At 35.4% G+C, this 21,955-nt stretch overlaps 1 protein-coding gene across 4 annotated transcripts in view; it reads right to left on the bottom strand.

Annotated features, from left to right (window-relative positions):
* The window catches only part of CTNNA3 (catenin alpha 3), a 1,725,986-nt gene that overhangs the window by 400,151 nt on the left and 1,303,880 nt on the right, over window positions 1-21,955 (bottom strand). For all 4 annotated transcript variants that reach the window (XM_067025523.1, XM_059054939.2, XM_059054940.2 and 1 more), the window contains one exon: window positions 15,173-15,373. In XM_067025523.1, the coding sequence (XP_066881624.1) occupies window positions 15,173-15,373 (201 nt within the window). The remainder of the gene's footprint in view (window positions 1-15,172; window positions 15,374-21,955) is intronic.

Here is a 21,955-nt window from a genome sequence, read left to right as displayed (position 1 = left end):
CCTAATATAGGAAAGGAAATAGTCAACCAAGTCCAGGAAGCACAGAGAGTCCCATACAGGATAAACCCAAGGATAAATACGCTGAGACACATAATAATCAAACTGTCAAAAATTAAATACAAAGAAAACATATTAAAAGCAGCAAGGGAAAAACAACAAATAACACACAAGGGAATCCCCATAAGGCTAACATCTGATCTTTCAGCAGAAACTCTACAAGCCAGAAGGGAGTGGCAGGACATATTTAAAGTGTTGAAGGAAAAAAACCTACAACCAAGATTACTCTACCCAGCAAGGATCTCATTCAGATTTGATGGAGAAATTAAAACGTTACAGAAAAGCAAAAGCTGAGAGAGTTCAGCACCACCAAACCAGCTTTACAACAAATGCTAAAGGAACTTCTCTAAGCAAGAAACATAAGAGAAGGAAAAGATCTACAAGAACAACCCGAAACAATTAAGTAAATGGTAATAGGAACGCACATATCAATAATTACTTTAAATGTAAATGGATTAAATGCTCCCACCAAAAGACACACACTGGCTGAATGGATACAAAAACAGGACCCATATATATGCTGTCTACAAGAGACCCACTTCAGACCTAGGGACACTTACAGGCTGAAAGTGAGGGGATGGAAAAAGATATTCCATGAAAATGGAAATCAGAAGAAAGCTGGAGTAGCAATTCTCATATCAGACAAAATAGACGTTAAAATAAAAACTATTACAAGAGACAAAGAAGGACACTACATAATGATCAAGGGATCAATCCATGAAGAAGATATAACAATTGTAAATATTTATGCACCCAACATAGGCACACCTCAATACATAAGGCAAATACTAACAGCCATAAAAGGGGAAATCGACAGTAACACAATCATAGTAGGGGACTTTAACACCCCACTGTCACCAATGGACAGATCATCCAAAATGAAAATAAATAAGGAAACACAAGCTATAATGATACATTAAATAATATGGACTTCATTGATATTTATAGGACATTCCATCCAAAAACAACAGAATACACATTTTTCTCAAGTGCCCATGGAACATTCTCCAGGATAGATCATATTTTGGGTCACAAATCTAGCCTTGGCAAATTTAAGAAAATTGAAATCATATCAAGTATCTTTTCTGACCACAATGCTATGAGACTAGATATCAATTACAGGAAGAGATCTGTAAAAAATACAAACACATGGAGGCTAATCAATACACTACTTAATAACGAAGTGATCACTGAAGAAATCAAAGAGGAAATCAAAAAATACTTAGAAACAAATGACAATGGAAACACGACGACCCAAAACCTATGGGATACAGCAAAAGCAGTTCTAAAAGGGAAGTTTATAGCAATACAATCATACCTTAAGAAACAGGAAGCATCTCGAATAAACAACCTAACTTTGCACCTAAAGCAATTAGAGAAGGAAGAACAAAAAAACCCCAAATTTAGCAGAAGGAAAGAAATCATAAAGATCAGATCAGAAATAAATGAAAAAGAAATGAAGGAAACAATAGCAAAGATCAATAAAAGTAAAAGCTGGTTCTTTGAGAAGATAAATAAAATTGATAAACGATTAGCCAGACTCATCAAGAAAAAAAGGGAGAAGACTCAAATCAATAGAATTAGAAATGAAAAAGGAGATGTAACAACTGACTCTGCAGAAATACAAAAGAGTATTAGAGATTACTACAAGCAACTCTATGCCAATAAAATGGACAACCTGGAAGAAATGGACAAATTCTTAGAAATGCACAACCTTCCAAGACTGAACCAGGAAGAAATAGAAAATATGAACAAACCAATCACAAGCACTGAAATTGAAACTGTGATTCAAAATCTTCCAACAAACAAAAGCCCAGGACCAGATGGCTTCACAGGCGAATTCTATCAAACATTTAGAGAAGAGCTAACACCTATCCTTCTCAAACTCTTCCAAAAGATAGCAGAGGGAGGAACACTCCCAAACTCCTTCTATGAGGCCACCATCACCCTGATACTAAAACCAGACAAAGACGTCACAAAGAAAGAAAACTATAGGCCAATATCACTGATGAACATAGATGCAAAAATCCTCACAAAATAGTAGCAAACAGAATCCAACAGCACATTAAAAGGATCATACACCATGATCAAGTGGGGTTTATTCCAGGAATGCAAGGATTCTTCAATATACGCAAATCAATCAACGTGATACACCATATCAACAAACTGAAGGAGAAAAACCACATGATCATCTCAATAGATGCAGAGAAAGCTTTTGACAAAATTCAACACCCATTTATGATAAAAACCCTGCAGAAAGTAGGCATAGAGGGAACTTTCCTCAATATAATAAAGGCAATATATGACAAACTCACAGCCAGCCTTGTTCTCAATGGTGAAAAACTGAAACCATTTCCACTAAGATCAGGAACAAGACAAGGTTGCCCACTCTCACCACTCTTATTCAACCTAGTTTTGGAAGTTCTAGCCACAGCAATCAGAGAAAATAAAGAAATAAAAGGAATCCAAATAGGAAAAGAAGTAAAGCTGTCACTGTTTGCAGATGACATGATACTATACATAGAGAATACTAAGGATGCTACCAGAAAACTACTAGAACTAATCCATGAATTTGGTAAAGTAGCAGGATACAAAATTAATGCACAGAAATCTCTGGCATTCTTATACACTAATGATGAAAAATCTGAGAATGAAATTAAGAAAACACTCCCATTTACCATTGCAACAAAAAGTATAAAATATCTAGGAATAAACCTACCTAAGAAGACAAAAGACTTGTATGCAGAAAACTATAAGATACAGATGAAAGACATTAAAGATGATACAAATAGGTGGAGAAATATACCATGTTCTTGGATTGGAAGAATCAACATAGTGAAAATGACTCTATTACCGAAAGCAATTTACAGATTCAATGCAATCCCTATCAAATTACCACTGGCATTTTTTACAGAACTAGAACAAAGAATGTCACAATTTGTATGGAAACGCAAAAGACCCCGAATAGCCAAAGCAATCTTGAGAACGAAAAATGGAGCTGGAGGAATCAGGCTCCCTGTCTTCAGACTCTACTATAAGGCTACAGTAATTAAGACAGTATGGTACTGGCACAAAAACAGAAATATAGATCAATGGAACAGGATAGAAAGCCCAGAGATAAACCCACACACACATGGTCACCTTATCTTTGATAAAGGAGGGAAGGAAACACAGTGGAGAAAAGACAGCCTCTTCAATAAGTGGTGCTGGGAAAACTGGACAGCTACATTTAAAAGAATGAAATTCGAACACTCCCTAACACCATGCACAAAAATAAACTCAAAATGGGTTAAAGACCTAAATGTAAGGCCAGACACTATCAAACTCTTAGAGGAAAACATAGGCAGAACACTCTATGACATACATCACAGCAAGATCCTCTTTGACCCATCTCCTAGAGAAATGGAAATAAAAACAAAAATAAACAAATGGGATCTAATGAAACTTAAAAGCTTTTGCACAGCAAAGGATACCATAAACAAGACCAAAAGACAACCCTCAGAATGGGAGAAAATATTTGCCAATGAAGCAACTGACAAAGGATTAATATCCAAAACTTATAAGCAATGCATGCAGCTCAATAACAAGAAAACAAACAATCCAACCCAAAAATGGGCAGAAGAACTAAATAGACATTTCTCCAAAGAAGATATACAGATAGCCAACAAACACATGAAAGAATGCTCAACATCATTAATCATTAGAGAAATGCAAATCAAAACTACAATCAGATATCATCTCACACCAGTCAGAGTGGCCATCATCAAAATGTCTAGAAACAATAAATGCTGGAGAGGGTGTGGAGAAAGGGGAACACTCTTGCACTGTTGGTGGGAATGTAAAATGATACAGCCACTATGGAGAACAGTATGGAGGTTCCTTAAAAAACTACAAATAGAACTATCATATGACCCAGCAATCCCAGTACTGGGCATATACCCTGAGAAAACCATAATTCAAAAAGAGTCATGTACCAAAATGTTTATTGCAGCTCTATTTACGATAGCCAGGACATGGAAGCAACCTAAGTGTCCATCAACAGATGAATGGATAAGGAAGATGTGGCACATATATACAATGGAATATTACTCAGCCATAAAAAGAAATGAAACTGAGTTATTTGTAATGAGGTGGATAGACCTGGAATCTGTCATACAGAGTGAAGTAAGTCAGAAGGATAAAAACAAATACCGTATGCTAACACATATATATGGAATCTAAAAAAAAAAAAAAAAAGTCATGAAGAGATTAATGGTAGGATGGGAATAAAACACAGACCTACTAGAGCATGGACTTGAGGATATGGCGAGTGGAAAGGGTAAGCTGTGACGATGTGAGAGAGTGGCAGGGACATATACACACTACCAAATGTAAATTAGATAGCTAGTGGGAAGCTGCAGCATAGCACAGGGAGTTCACCTCTGTGCTTTGTGACCACCTAGAGGGGTGGGATAGGGAGGGTGGGAGGGAGGGTGACACAAGAGGGAAGAGTTATGGGAACATATGTATATGTATAACTGATTCACTTTGTTGTAAAGGAGAAACTAACACACTATTGTAAAACAGTTATACTCAAATAAAGATGTTAAAAAATAAATAAATAAAAATAAAAAAATAAAAAAAACTAAAAATAGAATTACCGTATGACCCAACAATCCCACTCCTGGGCATATACCCAGAGAAAACCATAATTCAAAAAGACACATGCACCCCAATGTTCATTGCAGCACTATTTACAATAGCCAGGTCATGGAAGCAACCTAAATGCCCATCGACAGGTGAATGGATAAAGAAGATGTGGTACATATACACAGTGGAATATTACTCAGCCATAAAGAGGAACAAAATTAGGTCACTTGTAGACACGTGGATGGACCTAGAGACTGTCATACAGAGTGAAATATGTCAGAAAGAGAAAAACAAATATTGTATATCAATGCATATATGTGGAATCTAGAAAAATGGTACAGGTGAACAAATTTGCAAGGCAGAAATAGAGACACAGATGTAGAGAACAAATGTATGGACACCAAGTGGGGAAAGCGGGAGACAGGGGGTGGTGGTGGTGGGATAAATTGGAAGATTGGGATTGACATATATACACTAATATGTATAAAATAGATAACTAATAAGAACCTGCTGTATAAAAAAAAAAAATAAAAATTAAAAAGTAAAAACAAGAAACTAAGCCTTACCAGCAAAACAAAAAAAAGTAGTAAAGGAATGTGCCTTTAACCTTTGTTAAATCACTATAACCTACATTCAAAATCAACTTTAAAATATCTAGAATCTTAAAGAAATACTGGCAGCAGTGTTTATAATAAATGATAAACATTCAAAACCAACTTTAAAATATCTAGAATCTTAAAGAAATACTGGCAGCAGTGTTTATAATAAATGATAATCCCTATATCAGCAGAGAAATTTTATAATATAAATTGTTCACTTAACTTTAACTGCTACAGACTTTGGCAGACAGTAAAATTAAATGGTGGATGATCACCACAATATATTATACTTTCTAAGATACTGCTGGGTTACTAATACATTTCAGATGAAGAAACTTATTCCCAGGTCCTTAGTCTGCTGTGTGGGATTGTTAAGCAGTAATGCTTTCTTTTGTAACTGACAAAAGAGGAAGTTGTAAATTACCATGAGCTAGAAAATTCAAATATGTGAAATGAAAATATTTGTCAGCAGAAATCAGCATGGGCACATGGTAGGAAAGAATTTCCACACGCCTAAAATCTCTTTGGCGTTTCTTGAACTACATCCTTACTGAGTTGGGTAAACAGGACACCTGATCAATGTTTCCATAGACTCTTTTATTACACTTGTTCGACTCCCAGCATTGTTACCCCAACTGTGGCTATCATTTAAAATATACTTCGCTTCTTCAATCAAACAAGCCTTTCTTCCTTCACTGAAGATCTTGAGATATCCACTAAGTTTATAATATTCCCCAAGTTTACAGTTTTCACCAAAAGGTGAAATAATCTTTAACTCGCCCAATCATGATAAACGACTTACATATGGGCTTTATGTGAAAATATTCACATCTATTAATAAAGCTTATAGATAACACTGTCAATTGAAAATATTAGCCTTCTGATAGTGTAAATGCAACATTGTCTTCTGTTGGCAGTATACACACCTACTGTTCACCTTAGAAATGCGTAATCCTTCACTTACTACACTTACTCTTGTCTTGGAAACCTGGCAATATCATCATGGCTATTGCGACCACCCTCATCCAAGCAGGACTACATTTGAGGAATCCCAGAAAAATGGACATGAAGGACAGCTGGGAAGGAGAGGCTGGGGATGAAATGGCTAAAACTATTGCCAGTTAAGCTCTGCTATCTACACCAATTACTTAACACCAAAGGAAGTACAGTCTGATTCATACATTCAACTTCATATGGTTTATGCTCTCCCCAAAGCCAGAAGAAAGAGTATCTGAGAGATGCCCCACATCAGTTTATTTTCTAGACTCAATGACCTTGAACCTCAAATACAGCTTTTCAGATGAGTATGTAAAAGTTGTACCAGCTCACGTCAATAACTGTATAACCAGACTTTCCAGGCCACATATAATGATCTCTAAAAAAATAAAATTAACCTGTCTTTACAACTGAGGACTATTAATACATGAAACAGATACTGGTAATGACTGGAGTTATTTCATTAGTTCCATAAATTGGAATTTCAAGATGGAGTAGAAGGAAGGAGATTCCTACCAGATATTAGCTACCTTTTAAAAACATAAACTATGTTACCGTTTATAAAACATTTTACAGTAATTCTATTTTAAAGAGACAATTGTTGGATTACCCAGGTGATAAAAGGCTATTCCAGAGCTTCCTAACAACTGTTAGGAAGGGTGTGTTTTAGAGGGTAACTGGGTTGTTGAGATATTGATGCCCATAGCCCTCAGAAGGGCTGGGAAAGACCTAAGACTGTTTATGACCTCAGAGCCTCTGATCCCCTTTGGTCTTGGATAAGCCACTTCTCTTTTCCCAGTGGCTGTGCAACCACTATGATTTTAGAGGGCACTAGTCTCCTCTCTTACAAAGAATGTCTACTACTTAGTAAATCTTTAAATGAATGAAGTCAAAGTCTCCATCCCTCTAGGTTTAAAATAAAATGATATAGTTTGGTACAGTATTACTGTATTTGAACAATAATAGGATTATAGGCCTATTAATTTTTTGTCATTATTGTTGTTAAAGAAAGAACAAAAGAAGAAACCCCTGAATGATCCATGTTTCTACTTTTCACAAAACTTCATAGACACCTGTATGTTTATCTTGCCACTATCTTGGTAATAGAATCACATTCACATTGTATATTCTAAGGCACATCATCCCTGAAACACTTAAAGGGGTGTCATAATACCTCATTTAATAAAACCACCAGGCATAAAGCATGCTTTTATGCTTATTTTTAAAATTTCACAAACCATCTGAAAGAAATGGGTTTGGAAACAAGCTGCTGAAAGGCCGTGCTCCTGTTTGGGTGATATGGATGGAAGCATTTCCATTGTTCCAACATAGATGATGACCAACCAAGTTGGAAAATCAGTACTCAATTTCCCTTCTCTGGGTCCTTTCACTCCCTTTTTGATGCTACTCCTCTCCTGCTCCTTACCACCCCCATCTCCCTTTGCTCACAGACTCCAAAGCCCTTTCTGTGCCAAGAAATCTGCCAGCTTGAGAATCTAACTGAGGCAGAAAATGTTGTCTCCATAGAAGCCCAAAAGCCAGTACTTGTGGCTCCCCCTCCATCTGATCAACAAGGTGTGGACATATGATTTAAATTCTGCTAACAGGATGCATCTGCTCAGGAAGTTGAATTCAGGGAGAGTGAGGCAAAAGCAGGGATTGGCTTTGAATTGATTTCTGTGGTGGAAATATCTGGAATGTGGTGGCAAATGAAAGTAGCATCTGTAGGGTCCAGTGTCATAATGTTATGATGCCAATAATGGTTCACTGAGGTCTGGAATGGCAGCTCAAACAAATGCTCCTTGGGAATGACCAACCAGTTCTTATATTCAGCATGCCTTGCAGTCTGTCTGTTTGCTCTTCTTGTTCTCTAGCCTTCCTGTGAATGTGTGTTGGTTTATAGTCAGATTCTGTTGTTTGCAATCTAGAGCTGAAACTGGGACTTCATGCCTAAACCACTTACATTAGGTTATTTTACTTCCTACCTACTCCTACCATGTAAAGGCCCATAAAATAAATCTGAATTAGTTTTTTACAGAGAGTATGTAAAAATAAGATTAGAAAGAAAGGTGTGGCCTATTTCTCTTACCAGATAATGTCTTCTTTGGCTGGAGAACATGCATCTGAGGCTGGTAATAGGAGTTCTAGGGTTAAAGTAGATACAAGAACTCTACAATATCTCTGCATGGTGAATACCCACACAGCATGTTCAAATTCTCCACTTCCTTTCCCAAGGATCCCTTCCTTTTAACCCATGCCATTTCAGCGCATGTATTTTTAATCTATCCTTCATTTAGCATCAGCTTCACAGTTCCATATTTTACATTTTCCAGATTTGGGAATGTATCAGCCCCTCTTTATGATTCTCTGAAATCCACCCTTAAGCCCTCTATACCATTTCCTTCCTTGACAGTAACATTTCTACTAGTGTGTCAGAACGTATTTTTTCTATTAATAAGGATATTACTAACAGTGGCTTTTTAGATTATTCCATGTACCTTTCTTAGGATCTAACTATATCAAAAATGTCAAAAAAAAGCTTTGCATTACCCAGTACACATAGGAGATTTCAGTTTTTATGGCACTTTGTATCTGACAAGTTTATATTTCCAATAACTTAAAATGTCAAGATAAGTAAGTTCCCTCAGCCTGCTCACTAGATCTGGGTCCTATTCAAATCCAGGTCTCTTTGGACAAAAAACCAGGTTTTCCACTCAGAAGCTCTAGAAGTTTCTTTCTTCAATTCACAATGTTAGTTCAAAGTCCTAAACTTCTGCAGCAACAGAAGTACTTCTAAGGCCAGGGGATCTTACTCTTCTTTATTTTATTTATTATTTTTTTTGTGGTACACGGGCCTCTCACTGTTGTGGCCTCTCCCGTTGCGGAGCGCAGGCTCCCGACGCGCAGGCTCAGCGGCCATGGCTCACGGGCCCAGCCGCTCTGCGGCATGTGGGATCTTCCCGGACCGGGGCACGAACCCGCGTCCCCTGCATCGGCAGGCGGACTCTCAACCACTGCGCCACCAAGGAAGCCCTACTCTTCTTTAAAGAGGCTAAATTGTCATTTAACTTCTGATTTTGGCATCACCAACAAGAAGACACTGGTTATCCAGGCTGGTCAAGTGATATGCAGATAGAAGTGGTTTATTAATGCTCTCTGACTAACTGTGTTAAAGGGTGTCAGATTAGGGTTGAAGCCACAAGTGAGAAAATTCATAATCCCAGAGGCCTGTCTCAGACTGCTACCAGGGGAAGGATTTAAAGGCACAGCTGCTACCCTTTAGAGGGATTTGCTGGAACCATTAGTGAAAATAGGTTTAGTGGGATCTTTCAACAGATGCAGTTCAAGGATGGTTCTTGGAAGTAATTGTGTATACAAAAGTCATGATCTCTTGTTCAAAAGCTTGCTAAAGAACCTTTTAAGAATCTGACCCGAAGTTCTCTGAAAATGGCTAATATCTGACTCTGGACAGTAATGAATCACTTCCCTGATCTTTTTTCTGCCCCAGCCTTTGACATAGTCCACTGCTCTTGAGTTTTGTTTTTGTTTTTTTTCCCCACAAATTGAGATGATAACTTGTCCTCTTGCTTAACTGTAGTAGAATGTGTCACAGTATAATCTTACAATGAATTTTAAATTTAAAATTGGGAGAAGGACTTGAGTACTGCTACAATGTATAAAATGCTATTGGGAAATATGAAAATAAATAAAGTGTGGTATCTACCTTTAAGTACGTTACAATCTAGTGAGAGAAACTTGTATGTAAATGGCTGATTATGATACAAGTCAAAGTGAAATAAGCATTAACTAGAGGATAAGCTCATCCATGGTAACACAGGTAATGGAGCAATTAATTCTAACTGAAAGGGAATCAGAAGCTCCTTTGTAAAGGTGGTGGCATTTGAGAAAGTTATAAAGAATAATTATAATTGTAGAAGGCCAGTAGAGAAGAAAAGGTGTTTTACTGTTGGAATAAAATTAGCATAAGCATATAGGTTCAATTCAAGAGTTGTTTTGTTCTTTCATTTTAATCTACTACACGCAAGACATTATGGTAGGCTTTGGAAGAGATATAAAGAGGAATGATACAAGTTTTCTTTTCTCCTATAACTTAACTTCTGTTTTGAAAGAAAAGTCATTTCTATATAAATATACCTGAAGAGTTCATCAGTAACATATAGTTGCCTGGGACAATGTACCTGTGTGGCAAGTCCTTTAAAATCTACAGCATAGGAGACCAAGAAGAGCTCACTATTTCCAGAGAGAGTAAAAAAAGGTTTCTAGAGGACATGGGGGTATGAGCTGTTTCTTGAAAGGCGGATAAAATTTGATGTGATAAATAAGGTGCAAGGGTATTCAAAATGACAGGTACAGCATGGACAAAACCTAAAGGCAGAAATGATCCTGGCATGCCCATGTGATTGTGAAAGCATCAACAGATGGAGTAGAAGGTGCCTTTTGGCCCATGCTAGCAAGAAAAAAACAGAAATTCATGTTTAGGTGAATTCAAATGCCTACAAAGTTCACGTAGGTATATTAAGTGAGCAAAGTAGACTGGTCATATAATGAGAGGTAATAAAGGAGACTAAGGCCCAGTCTCAACCGAAAGAAAGACACTACTAAGCTCCAGCCATTTTCGTTTCTATGGTAAACTCTGCTCTAGTGTTGCCAGACCCTCCAATTTGTTATGATAGGCCATTAAACTGGATATATATATATATATATATGTATGTATATGTGTATATGTATATATATTCATATATAAAAGTAGAAAGTAATTCTTATAATAAAACATAAAACTTTGTTGGTCAAAACTCTAATGGACACATAAGAATTCTGTGAGTCACAATGAATCACATCCAGTATGTGGACCACTGAGTTTCAACCTCTGCTGGACTGTAGTAGTCAAAGACTGCTGGAACTAAAGCTTCTGTTTTATATCCTATAGCCATTTAAGATTATAAACAGAGATGCAACATAAGGACAGTAGCTAAAAAATGTTTTAATTAGGCTACAAAAATGCAGGCTATTTGTATATGAAAACTATTAAATGAAGGAAATTGATCGGAATTACTGACTGCTATTAAAGTTTTTAAAATGTTTTTTAGAGAAATTCATCTTAAAAGTCTATCCATTGTTTCAACTGGTCACAAGAAAAATTTACAACAAAAATTTGGAAATATTTATTGGCTCTAAATTGTTCTCACTTGTCTCATTTGCCTTTAAGAAGAAAAATCACAGCTATACGACTCTTCTCCTCTCTAACAGGGGAAAGTGTTCAAGTTTGGGCCTGAAAGAGTACTTGATGAATGACACTATATTTGCCATCAGTACCAGTTGCCAATGTTGGAGGCCACCAGGATGTCTTGGGCAGGTTCATTTGTGTGCTTGCTGTGTTTTGGTCCATGAGCCTAGCTGACTTTGAAACCAGGTGGAGTTTGAGTGTTTGCAAAGGATGCTTTGGGTCCTGCTGATTTCTGAATTGATAGAATTCATAAATCACTTACAGAAGATAATTATGTGTGTCCACTCTTGGTTTAGGTTTTCTCCCAGCCTAGTGTGAAAAAACTGAAATTGATGTTAGGTATACAACTTCTAAGCCTTCACATTGCAATCCAGTAGGCTTGTTATTTAACCAAAAAGCTGGGCTTCCCTGGTGGCGCAGTGGTTGAGAGTCCACCTGCCGATGCAGGGGACACGGGTTTGTGCCCTGATCCGGGAAGATCCCACATGCCGTGGAGCGGCTGGGCCTGTGAGCCATGGCCGCTGAACGTCCTTTGAGCCATGGCCACTGAACGTGTGCGTCCAGAGCCTGTGCTCCGCAACGGGAAAGGCCACAACAGTGAGAGGCCCGCGTACAGGCAAAAAAAAAAAAAAAAAAAAAAAAAATTTCTCATGGAGATTACAATACTCCGCCTCAGTCTGAATGAAATGCAGCATTCCAGATGTTGACTACATTTCACTGAAAACCAGCTAGTTGATTTTATGAACAATGCAAATCCTGCAATGTAACAGGGCTTCTCTCAGTGCTGATAAAACACTTAGAAGATCAACAAATCTTGAAAATATGCTAATGAGCCACAAAATCTGATTAAAAGCAAAGGTGCAATGTTCCAAAAACATTCCTTGTGATTTAGATAAGCATGACTTAGGTTTCATCATTGATGACAGTACTTTAAAGGCAAATTGTGCACAGATAAGAAAGTCTCATTAATAAGAACAATTCACAATAGCTCCTTATTGAGTTATTTTCAGGAAAAAGGGTTAAGACCTGAGAACTACATAAAAGGAAAAGAAAGAAAGAGAAAAACAGGCCACATATACAGACCACTCACTTGCTAAAATATGAACTACTAAGGGTTCATAACATAAAACATGACATTTTGAATTATTTAATTTGATGATTATTTATAAAAAAATAAGTCCAAGTTATGGGCAGATGTGAACAAAGATGAACATCTTCTGTTACTTAATTGTGGAGGATAGAATAGTTGGAAGTATTTTTCATAGATAATATCTCTATGGGAGAGAAAATGCTCACATATTTCAGCTTTGGTTAAGATCAAACTGATCAAATTAGCATTTTCATCTAATTTATTGCTCAGAATTCCCTTTAGGGAGGCATGCTTTTGATAAATTTCAAGGAAAGCTGTTTGGAGAAAAGTTTGAAATTAGACATAAAAAACCCAAAATGAGAAGATTTTAAGATAAGCTGAAAAGTATCTAAAAAACTAAAATGACAAAATTGGAAAATCATAAACTATACTGTTATATTACTAATAAGATGTGACTTTACAGAATAACCCAGGATAATGCCATATTTATTGTATTTGTATTTGGGGTACAGGACATAATTTACCTGGAGAATTTCAATTAAAGTTACATACAAATAATTAGAGGAAAAGGGATTTCTCTCTCTTCTGATTGAATGATACTATAGCCATATTGGTTAGTTATTTTGTAAGGTCATCATAAATCATACAGGTATTGAAAAAATTGTAATTAAATGTGTAAATAACTTTGTTTCATTTTTATTTTCTGATTTCAGATTATAAAAACTGATTTTATTTTCTGATTTCAGATTATAAGAACTGATTGTGAATGGAGTGTTCCCACAACACATTTCACATTCTGGACACTTCAAAATTTCACTTCCACTTCTTTGCCTATGAAGTCCAGATATGGGTGCTGTACCATAGAGAATAAAACTATAATCTTAGTACCTCATCCAGACATGGTGACTATAAGAGTGTGTTCACAAGACATTACCAATACGATTACAAAACTGAGACAGAAGAAAGATATAGGTACAATTTTGGTAGACTTTAGTCAGTTCCCTATAGGGCGTTTTTCACTGGCTAAAAGGAGAACCACTGATGCCTTCTTCTTTTTACTTACAATTCTATCCCCAGAAGGTAGAAAAAAAAATCAGAGAACTCTGTACTTGATTTTGACCAACAAGAAAGGACCAGTTAAATTTAGTTTAGAGAAGAGATGCTGAACTACTCTAACACAATTATCTCCTTAAGCAAGTAAATGTATCGCCACACGTCACTGATAAAGCAACTACCCTGTACCCTATTCGTGACACCAGTGACTTTTGAGGAGTTGGTACAGAAATATATCAAGAGTTGCAAACACACCTCCTTCATCTTTCCTTAGTATATCTTAAGGATTTCGTTGTTTTAGAAATATTTTTAAAGAGATACTGAGAAAACTATGCCCCAAGATTCATTAATGAGTTCTGTATCAACATGCTAGGAAAAGAGCAACGCTAATCATCAGTTCTCTACAAAACTTGCCAAGGCTACCTTGTGGTATAGCTCTTCAGAACTACTCCCTAATGAAGGCTATTCAACTGTTGATAAGCTTATCTTTGTTCATTTCAAGGAGCAGCTTCCTCTCCCCCCAAATCACCCATCTCCATCCCTTCTACCCCTTTCACAAAACAATTATGTACATCCAAATTTAATATGCCCCATGCATAACATGAACAATTCTCTAGGTAGGATCAATGACTTAAGTATGTAATTTCAAATATTTTAGGAATCATGGGTCCACTGTCACCCTCCTCTTATGAAGTAATTAATAAGAAAAATTCAGCCTGAGGTTTTCACAGATCACAAGGGCTTTTCACAAGAAAAACTACTGCCATGATGACTTCTAAAAATGGGCGGTTGCCCTCATTCAAATTGCATCCACTGTTTCTGAATTCATATGAATTTAAATGCTTCTTTGAATTTTCTGTAAGTGTCTTGGAGAAATGTTAATAACAGTGCTAAAATAAGAAAACCATTTTAATGTGTGATTCAGAAACTAAGCATTTATTAGCTGATTTCAGAAAATATTAACTTTGGTGCTGCAAGCAAAACAAAATCCTGGTCCGGGATTTCTTAAGTAATCAAAGATTATGTGAAAGAACAAAATGGTGTTTTGCAAACAGACTGCAAAATAAGGTAGAAAGCGTTTCTCTGGAAACATAGGACAAGTTTGCTCTGTTTAAGCAATGTAAACAAAAACCTGGGGGGTACCAACCAGACAGCTAAAAGAGGGCTTGGGAACTATTACATACTTATCACATCTGGCCTAATTATATCTCCTAACAACTCTTAGCATTAATAAACATTCATAACTGGCTAAAAGCCTGTGGGTAATTTATATAATGCATATATGTATAAAAGCCTTTTTTCTCCAGTGAATATATTTACTTCCCAGAGATAAATTTCAAATCACACAACCATAGGATAAAAGCCCCTATCAGATAGTAGAGCAATCTATTTCAAAACAAGCCACACAGACTGAGATCTTCTTTCCACATGTATGAATATTTGGTAGCTATGTAGATGCAAATGTCAGGAAGACAGCATCTGTTATTGGGGACAGAGACTTACCAGTACTTGTCAGGAAGTTAACATTTCTCATCACACCTTCTGTGTAAGCTCCTGGCTCATAACTGTCCATTTCACCTGTGACAATGTGAGCAACTCTTGCGGCCCGTCCTCTGATAGCACCTGCAGCTCGATCTAAATTATCAGCATCCTGGTCTCTCAAGGCTATGATACATTTGTTGACATCTTCTAGGATATGGCTCTCTGTAAGTAAACAGGTCAAATTAGTTTCGTGTTTTTTTTTTTTTTTTTTTAAATCACACCAATCTAGCATACTATAATTCATGTTAATTTCTGGTTGCGGATAATGTGCACATTGGGAATAAAAGACATTGACAACTAAGAAGAAAAAATGCAGATGTGACTTTGCTTATACCTTTTTCAATAGCTCATCTTGTAAAATAAAAATTTTGCATTTTTATCAGCAAATTTTACAGATTGCATCTTATTTTAGATTCTAGTTCCAGTAGATTAGATTTTAGATTTGAGTGACTTACAGATGGGAATTAAGGAAAGATTCTAGATTAAAACAAAAATAAAATGTATAATGATGGAATACTTAATTCTCATTAAGCACAATACTATGCAGATTATGAAACTCTTAAAAAAATCACCTGCCCAAAACATATAGAAAAATTTAACTATGGTGTTCTATTCAACTAATGTTCACTGGTGTATGATATTTAACACAATTATAGAAATATTATAAATTAGCAAATGATGAAAATGGTGAAATATATAACTTTATACTGTAAAGCAATAACCTCACTACATCTGTGAAAAGACTTATATATAAAAAGGGCTTTAAAAAGATTGATTGACTTGAAGTAAATGAATCCCAGAGAAATTTGCTCACTCTGAAGAGTATCTCCAGACCTCTTTCTCTCTTTCCTTCTTTGCATGATTAAGGCATGAGGCAGCTGGGAGTTATTAGTATAGCACAACAATGTTTTCTTTTTCTATAAAATGATTAATACTCCCAGAATAAAAATAATGAGTGGAGCTGAGTAAATATGTAGAATATCAACAAGCATGGGCAATGATATTTCTAAGAAATTAAAAGGATACTAAAGAAATGGTTTCTATTTTTATTAAATGAATCCCCACCCCAAATCTTTAAAGACTCTATTACTTCAAAACACACAGAGAAAACAGCCAACAAAAAGGCCTCAGGAATTCCAGCAACTGATTCAGCCTCTAGCCCCTCTACCCTTCCCAGAGGTAAAGGGGTGGAACTAAAAGTTCTAATCACATGGTTGGTTGCCCTGTCAACCAGCCCCCATCCTGTGGCTGGGGTGGTGGTGGTCCCAAAGTCACCTCATTAATATACAAAAGACAGCTTTATGGCCCTCATCACTCAGTATATTCCAAGGGTTTTAGAAACTCTGTGCCAGAAACAGGAAAAGACCAAAGATATACCTCTTATTCTAAATCACAATATCGTAATTGCCAATCCCCTCTGGTCTGCTTGCTCAACTCCTACTATTCTTTTTAAATTTTTGGCCATGCCTCATGGTTTGCAGGATCTTAGTTCCCCTACAAGGGACCAAACCCATAACCCCTGCAGTGGAAGGGCAGAGTCCGAACCACTGGACCACGAGGGAATTCCTTACTATTCTTTTAAGACACTAGTTAAATGTCCTGCCTCAGGAAATCCACGCTGACCTAGAACAAGGCAAACTTTGTTCCAAGTTGTCTGGGGTTCACATAAAATGGTTTATATGTTTTCATTAGAGCTTCTTTCTGTGTTTTAGTCATATACTAATGAAACTATCTCTCTAGTAGACTAACAAATATATATGAGTGCAGGGGTTTTATCTTATTCCTTGAGGTATCTAGCCCTTGGTACAATACATAGCACCTGTTAGGTTAACAAGAATGTTTGTTGAATGGATGAATGAAGTCTTCTTATAAGATGCACCTGGGAACAGTACATTATTTTTGTCTAAATCCTATATCATGGGTTATGAACATTGGTAGACACATTTCTGTAGCCTTAAAATTAGTCAATCTAAGCCACATTAAGGATAGTAAGTTCATTTGCATGAAAAAGATTAAGTACTGAAAACCTTCATTATAAATTCACTGGAGTTTTAACCTAATTTGTAGCATTCAGTTATGAATGTGTCATTAAGGCCTGTAATAAATAGAGGCACAGTCCCATCTCAACAGAAAGCACATGTGTATCATCACCATCATGTTTCCCTTGGAACTGAAGTACAAGTATAAATGTGGAAGGTGTAACAATGATCAGTTTTTTAAAAATCCACAGATACGCCCTTTAATGACGCATTAAGAAGCTGTTATTTTCCAAAGTATGTTGTTAAGTTTTTTTAAAAGCAAACACAATATATATCTATTCAATGCATGTTTAATCTGTATTCACTAAAGGTGATTAATTTTAGATTGCAGAGCTGTTTTTCTCAGTTCTGCGAAAGTGAAAAGATATTTAGGAAGAAAAAACGTTCATTTTTGGAAAATTAATTATCTAAGAAATTCAGTAATTTCTGTTTAATTAAAGCTGAAATTATAGCTGTCACAGACTATTTTTTTCCTATGAATTTTGCACTAGAAAAAATACAAAAAATATTCACTAACAATGAATGTTCACTTCTATAAAACAATGATATATATGCTTCACAATTTATTTTATTACTTTAAATGGAGAATAAAATATACAGTAAGAATTATTTTGATTCTTTTTTGCTTGGCCTTAGAGAAGTTTGTGTGGTTATTGCTTTAGATTGCACAACACAATCAGAAGCCATGGTGTTAATTAAGTTGAAGAACCATCGAGTAAAGGTCAGACATGGAAATAAAAATCTTACATGAAAATATACAATATAAAATAAAATAAGGAAAATAAATGACAAGAAGCATATACCAGTGAGTATCTGAAGCAGCTATATTGAGAATGTTGGAGATGATGACTAAATGATCTTTTGAATTACTAAGATTAAACATAGCACAGAAGCATTAGGAAAGGTTTGCAAGATTTCCATTATTGTGACACTTTCCCATTATTCTGAATGTTTCACAAAATGCCAGCAACAATTATTTGCATGAAATTCTAAACACAGAGTACCAGAAAAAGAAAAAGAAAATTGGGCACCTCCCATATACACAGTAACTAAACATTAAGCTAATGTCTTAAAAACAAGTATTTCTTTATTTCAGGTGAACTTAAGTAGTTAAAAAGGCCTTCATGATAGCTTGAGTTTTTATGTCTAGATATGTAACTCCACACCTATAGGAAAGAAATAAAACACCAAATACTTTGTGTAAAACTTTCTCCTGACATGTCTCTTAAGTCTTCACTGATGGAATGAGTTTACTCGTTAGACGCAGAAAAAATCATTAGGAGCTCTACCTCCAATTTATTTTTCTTTCTCAACTGCACATGTACTTGGATTTAACAATTACATAATTTTTACAATGAGGTTTAAAAGAAAGAAAATATGTTATTATAAAACAAGTACACTTGGAAAACAGTTGACCGTTGAACAATGCTGGCACTAACTCGTGTATAACTTGTGTCAATAGTTGGCCCTCCATATCCCCAGTTCCTCTGCAGATTCAACTAACCATGGACAGTGTAGTACTGTGATATTTACTGTTGAAAAATATCCTCATAAAAGTGGACCTGCGCAGTTCAAACCCATGTTGTTCAAGGGTCAACTGTAGTATATGTTTTGAAGGATTGATTGAAAATTTGTCATAATCATTTCAGAATGTCAGCTTAACATTTGATTTGGGGTGAGGTGTGAAATGTCCTAGTGTTACTGCAAATCTTGAAGTACATTATTTTAAGAGCAGAGAATTGCTGAATGACTAGCTATTACTGTCACTCATTTTATAGCTATCCTGAGATGCAAAGGATGATTTTTATTATGCTGGAAAACAGTAATAAAGAGGGCAATAAAGGAACTGATCTTAGACTACAAGACATTTCATTTGTTGCAAACTTCTGTGGGTGGCTCCATCTTCAGTCATCACAGCAAGTGTAGCACAATAAGATTTTGAAATACATTTTACATTTTTTCTATGAATTTTTTCTTAATTCTTTAGTTTTCTACAATTAAAGCTAGAACTTGCCTCAGGGAAAGTAGAAAACAACATCCAAAGCAGAATTTTATAAATCCACAATCCAAAGAACAGACCTAAAGTAGAAGGACATTTTATTCGCAAAAGCCACACTTAGTTAAAGTTGCTTTCTTTTAGTTCCCAAAGCTGGGCTTTGAATACATCAATGGCAAAGCCTGAAGAGGTAGAGAGTTTATTCTATAATCCATTGAATGGGGAATAATCTACCACCAACTGTTTCCTCCCCTGATATCTGCATATGTAAAACAAAATTCTAAGGAGGAAAGGAGAAGAGAGAAAAGAATATTTTTCTAAAGAGGAAAATTTTTCTAAAAAGACTGAATTATAAGCCAAAAGAGGTTGAGTTTCTTACATTGGCAAGATTAAGTTTAGCAACTCATTGTATATGAGCTCAGAGATTTAACTAAGTATAAGAAAATATTTCCATTTTGCACACCTGAATCTCTACCTGTAAATTTAAAATTCATTACATAGGCAACTACACAGTAATTCTTCTCTTTCACCCCCCCCCCCAAAAAAGAGGCTATAAAGCCAATGGAATATACCAGTATATAAGTTAATTGTTGTTTATGTATCTACTTAAAGGTGGCCAAAATTTTTTTTAGTAAGAATTTGATCATGATGATTGTTCTCCAAATAACTAATATCCTGCATAAATATCTAGGTAAGTACTATTCTGAGAAGAAAGAACATGTATAGATCTAAATGTAAAACTTTTTGAAATTTCATATCCCTTTTCTACATCCTTAGAACCTTTCCTCTGTCTCCTTTCCAGAACCTAGACATTGCTATGTGTTAGAAAATGTAGATGATGTAAAAGATAAATATGGTAAATCCCTTTCTGTAAAGGGTTTAAAAGCCAGCAACCAGAAAGAATTACTTTCTTTTTAAAAATTAAAAAAAATTATTGAAGTATAGTTGATGTAAAATATTAATATTATATAAGTTATAGGTGTACAATATAGTGATTCACAATTTTTAAAGGTTATATTCCATTTATAGTTATTATAAAATATTGGTAAGAATTACTTTCTTTCATTATCTTTTATTCTTCCCAAAATACGATAGTCAAAATTATCTCATCATTTTAATGAAGTTTTTTGTTAACCTTTATCACAAAAGTTTGCCTAGTTTCTCTGCACTATAAGCTATTTATTCTTTATTGGGCTTAACCAGCTCAAACTTACTTGACCCACTTCTGACAATAATCAAAAGAAAAATAAAGATTGCTATTCCCAAACTAGTTCTTTATCAAACTATACCTAAAGGAATTCTGCAGTACTTATGCAGACACAATTCTCTAGAATTAAACACACACACACACACACACACACACACACAAAGAAAGTCACTGAAGTCTTCATATTTCTTTTCATAAGTCTTAAGTAGGCTCTTACAACAGTTTTCTCTGTGAAGTAAAGAAATTTATCAAAAGCTTAGAAATAGGCAAAAGGTACTATTGCTTGTCCCTTCAGTGCCCTCCTGGGCAGACATTGTGAACCAAGTCTACCTGGCAGATACCTAATTCTCCAGCAGTGTGTATCTTTTTACCACTTGCTATTTACTATTGGTTAGGATGTTTTACAATTCTGTAGGGGTTTTACACTTCTGTAGATGCTCATTTTGTTAAAAGGGATAGCTAGGTAAATAATTCTTGTCACACAGGAATGCAAATAAATTTTTATCTGATAGAGATGGTAATAATTTTTATAGAAAATATAATCCTGAAGGTTACATTTTTACCGTTCTATAGGACCATCAACCAGTTTTTTTTCTAAGTTAGAATTTTATTTAACCATTCTTTCTTTATCCAGTTCTCCTTAAACAAGGATTATCATCTTGGTGTCTCTCAATAGTGAATTTTTGACAGCTGTTCACTTTAAATTTGTAAAAGTCTTGCTTTCAGCTTTGGAAAATTATTCTTTGACTGTGTATTTTGTCTTGTAAGCTACTCATTTTTCAAGTAATTTTTCTACCCATGGGGAAAAAATGTAAAGGATAAATTACATGTGGAATCATAGACCTACATGTAAAGTGCAAAACTTTAAAGCTCCTAGGAGAAAAATCTAAGTAGCCTTGACTTTGGAAATGACTTTTAAATACAACACAAAGTATAAAAAATGAAAGGAAATATTAACAAATTGGACTTCATAAAAATTTAAAACTTCTGTTCTGTGAAAGGCACTGTTTGTTAAGAGAATGAAAAGGCAAGCACAGATCAGAAAAAAATATTTGCAAAAAGTATTTGCAAAAGGACTGGTATCTAAAATCTACAAAGAATTCTTAAAATTCAACAATAAAAATTTAAAAGTCTATAAATATTAGCAAAAGATCTAACAAAGACACCCAAACAAAGAAGACATATAAATGAAAAGTAGCATATGAAAGGACACTTAACATCATATATCATCAGGGAATTGTAATTAAAACAACGAGATACCACTACACACCTATTAGAATGGCCAAAATTCAGAATCCTGAGAATACCAAGTACTGAGGAGAATACAAAGCAAGAGGAACTCTCATTCATCGCTAGTGGAAATGCAAAATGGCACAGCCACTCTGAAAGACAATTTGTCCATTTCTTATAAAACCAAACATGCTCTTACCATGTGATCCAGCAATTGTGCTACTTGGTTTTTACCCAAATGAGGTGACAACTTACATCTACACAAAAACTTC

This window comes from Kogia breviceps, chromosome 2 (assembly GCF_026419965.1).
Source record: "Kogia breviceps isolate mKogBre1 chromosome 2, mKogBre1 haplotype 1, whole genome shotgun sequence".
Lineage (NCBI taxonomy): Eukaryota > Metazoa > Chordata > Mammalia > Artiodactyla > Physeteridae > Kogia > Kogia breviceps.
This window is presented reverse-complemented; position numbering and strand designations above follow the sequence as displayed.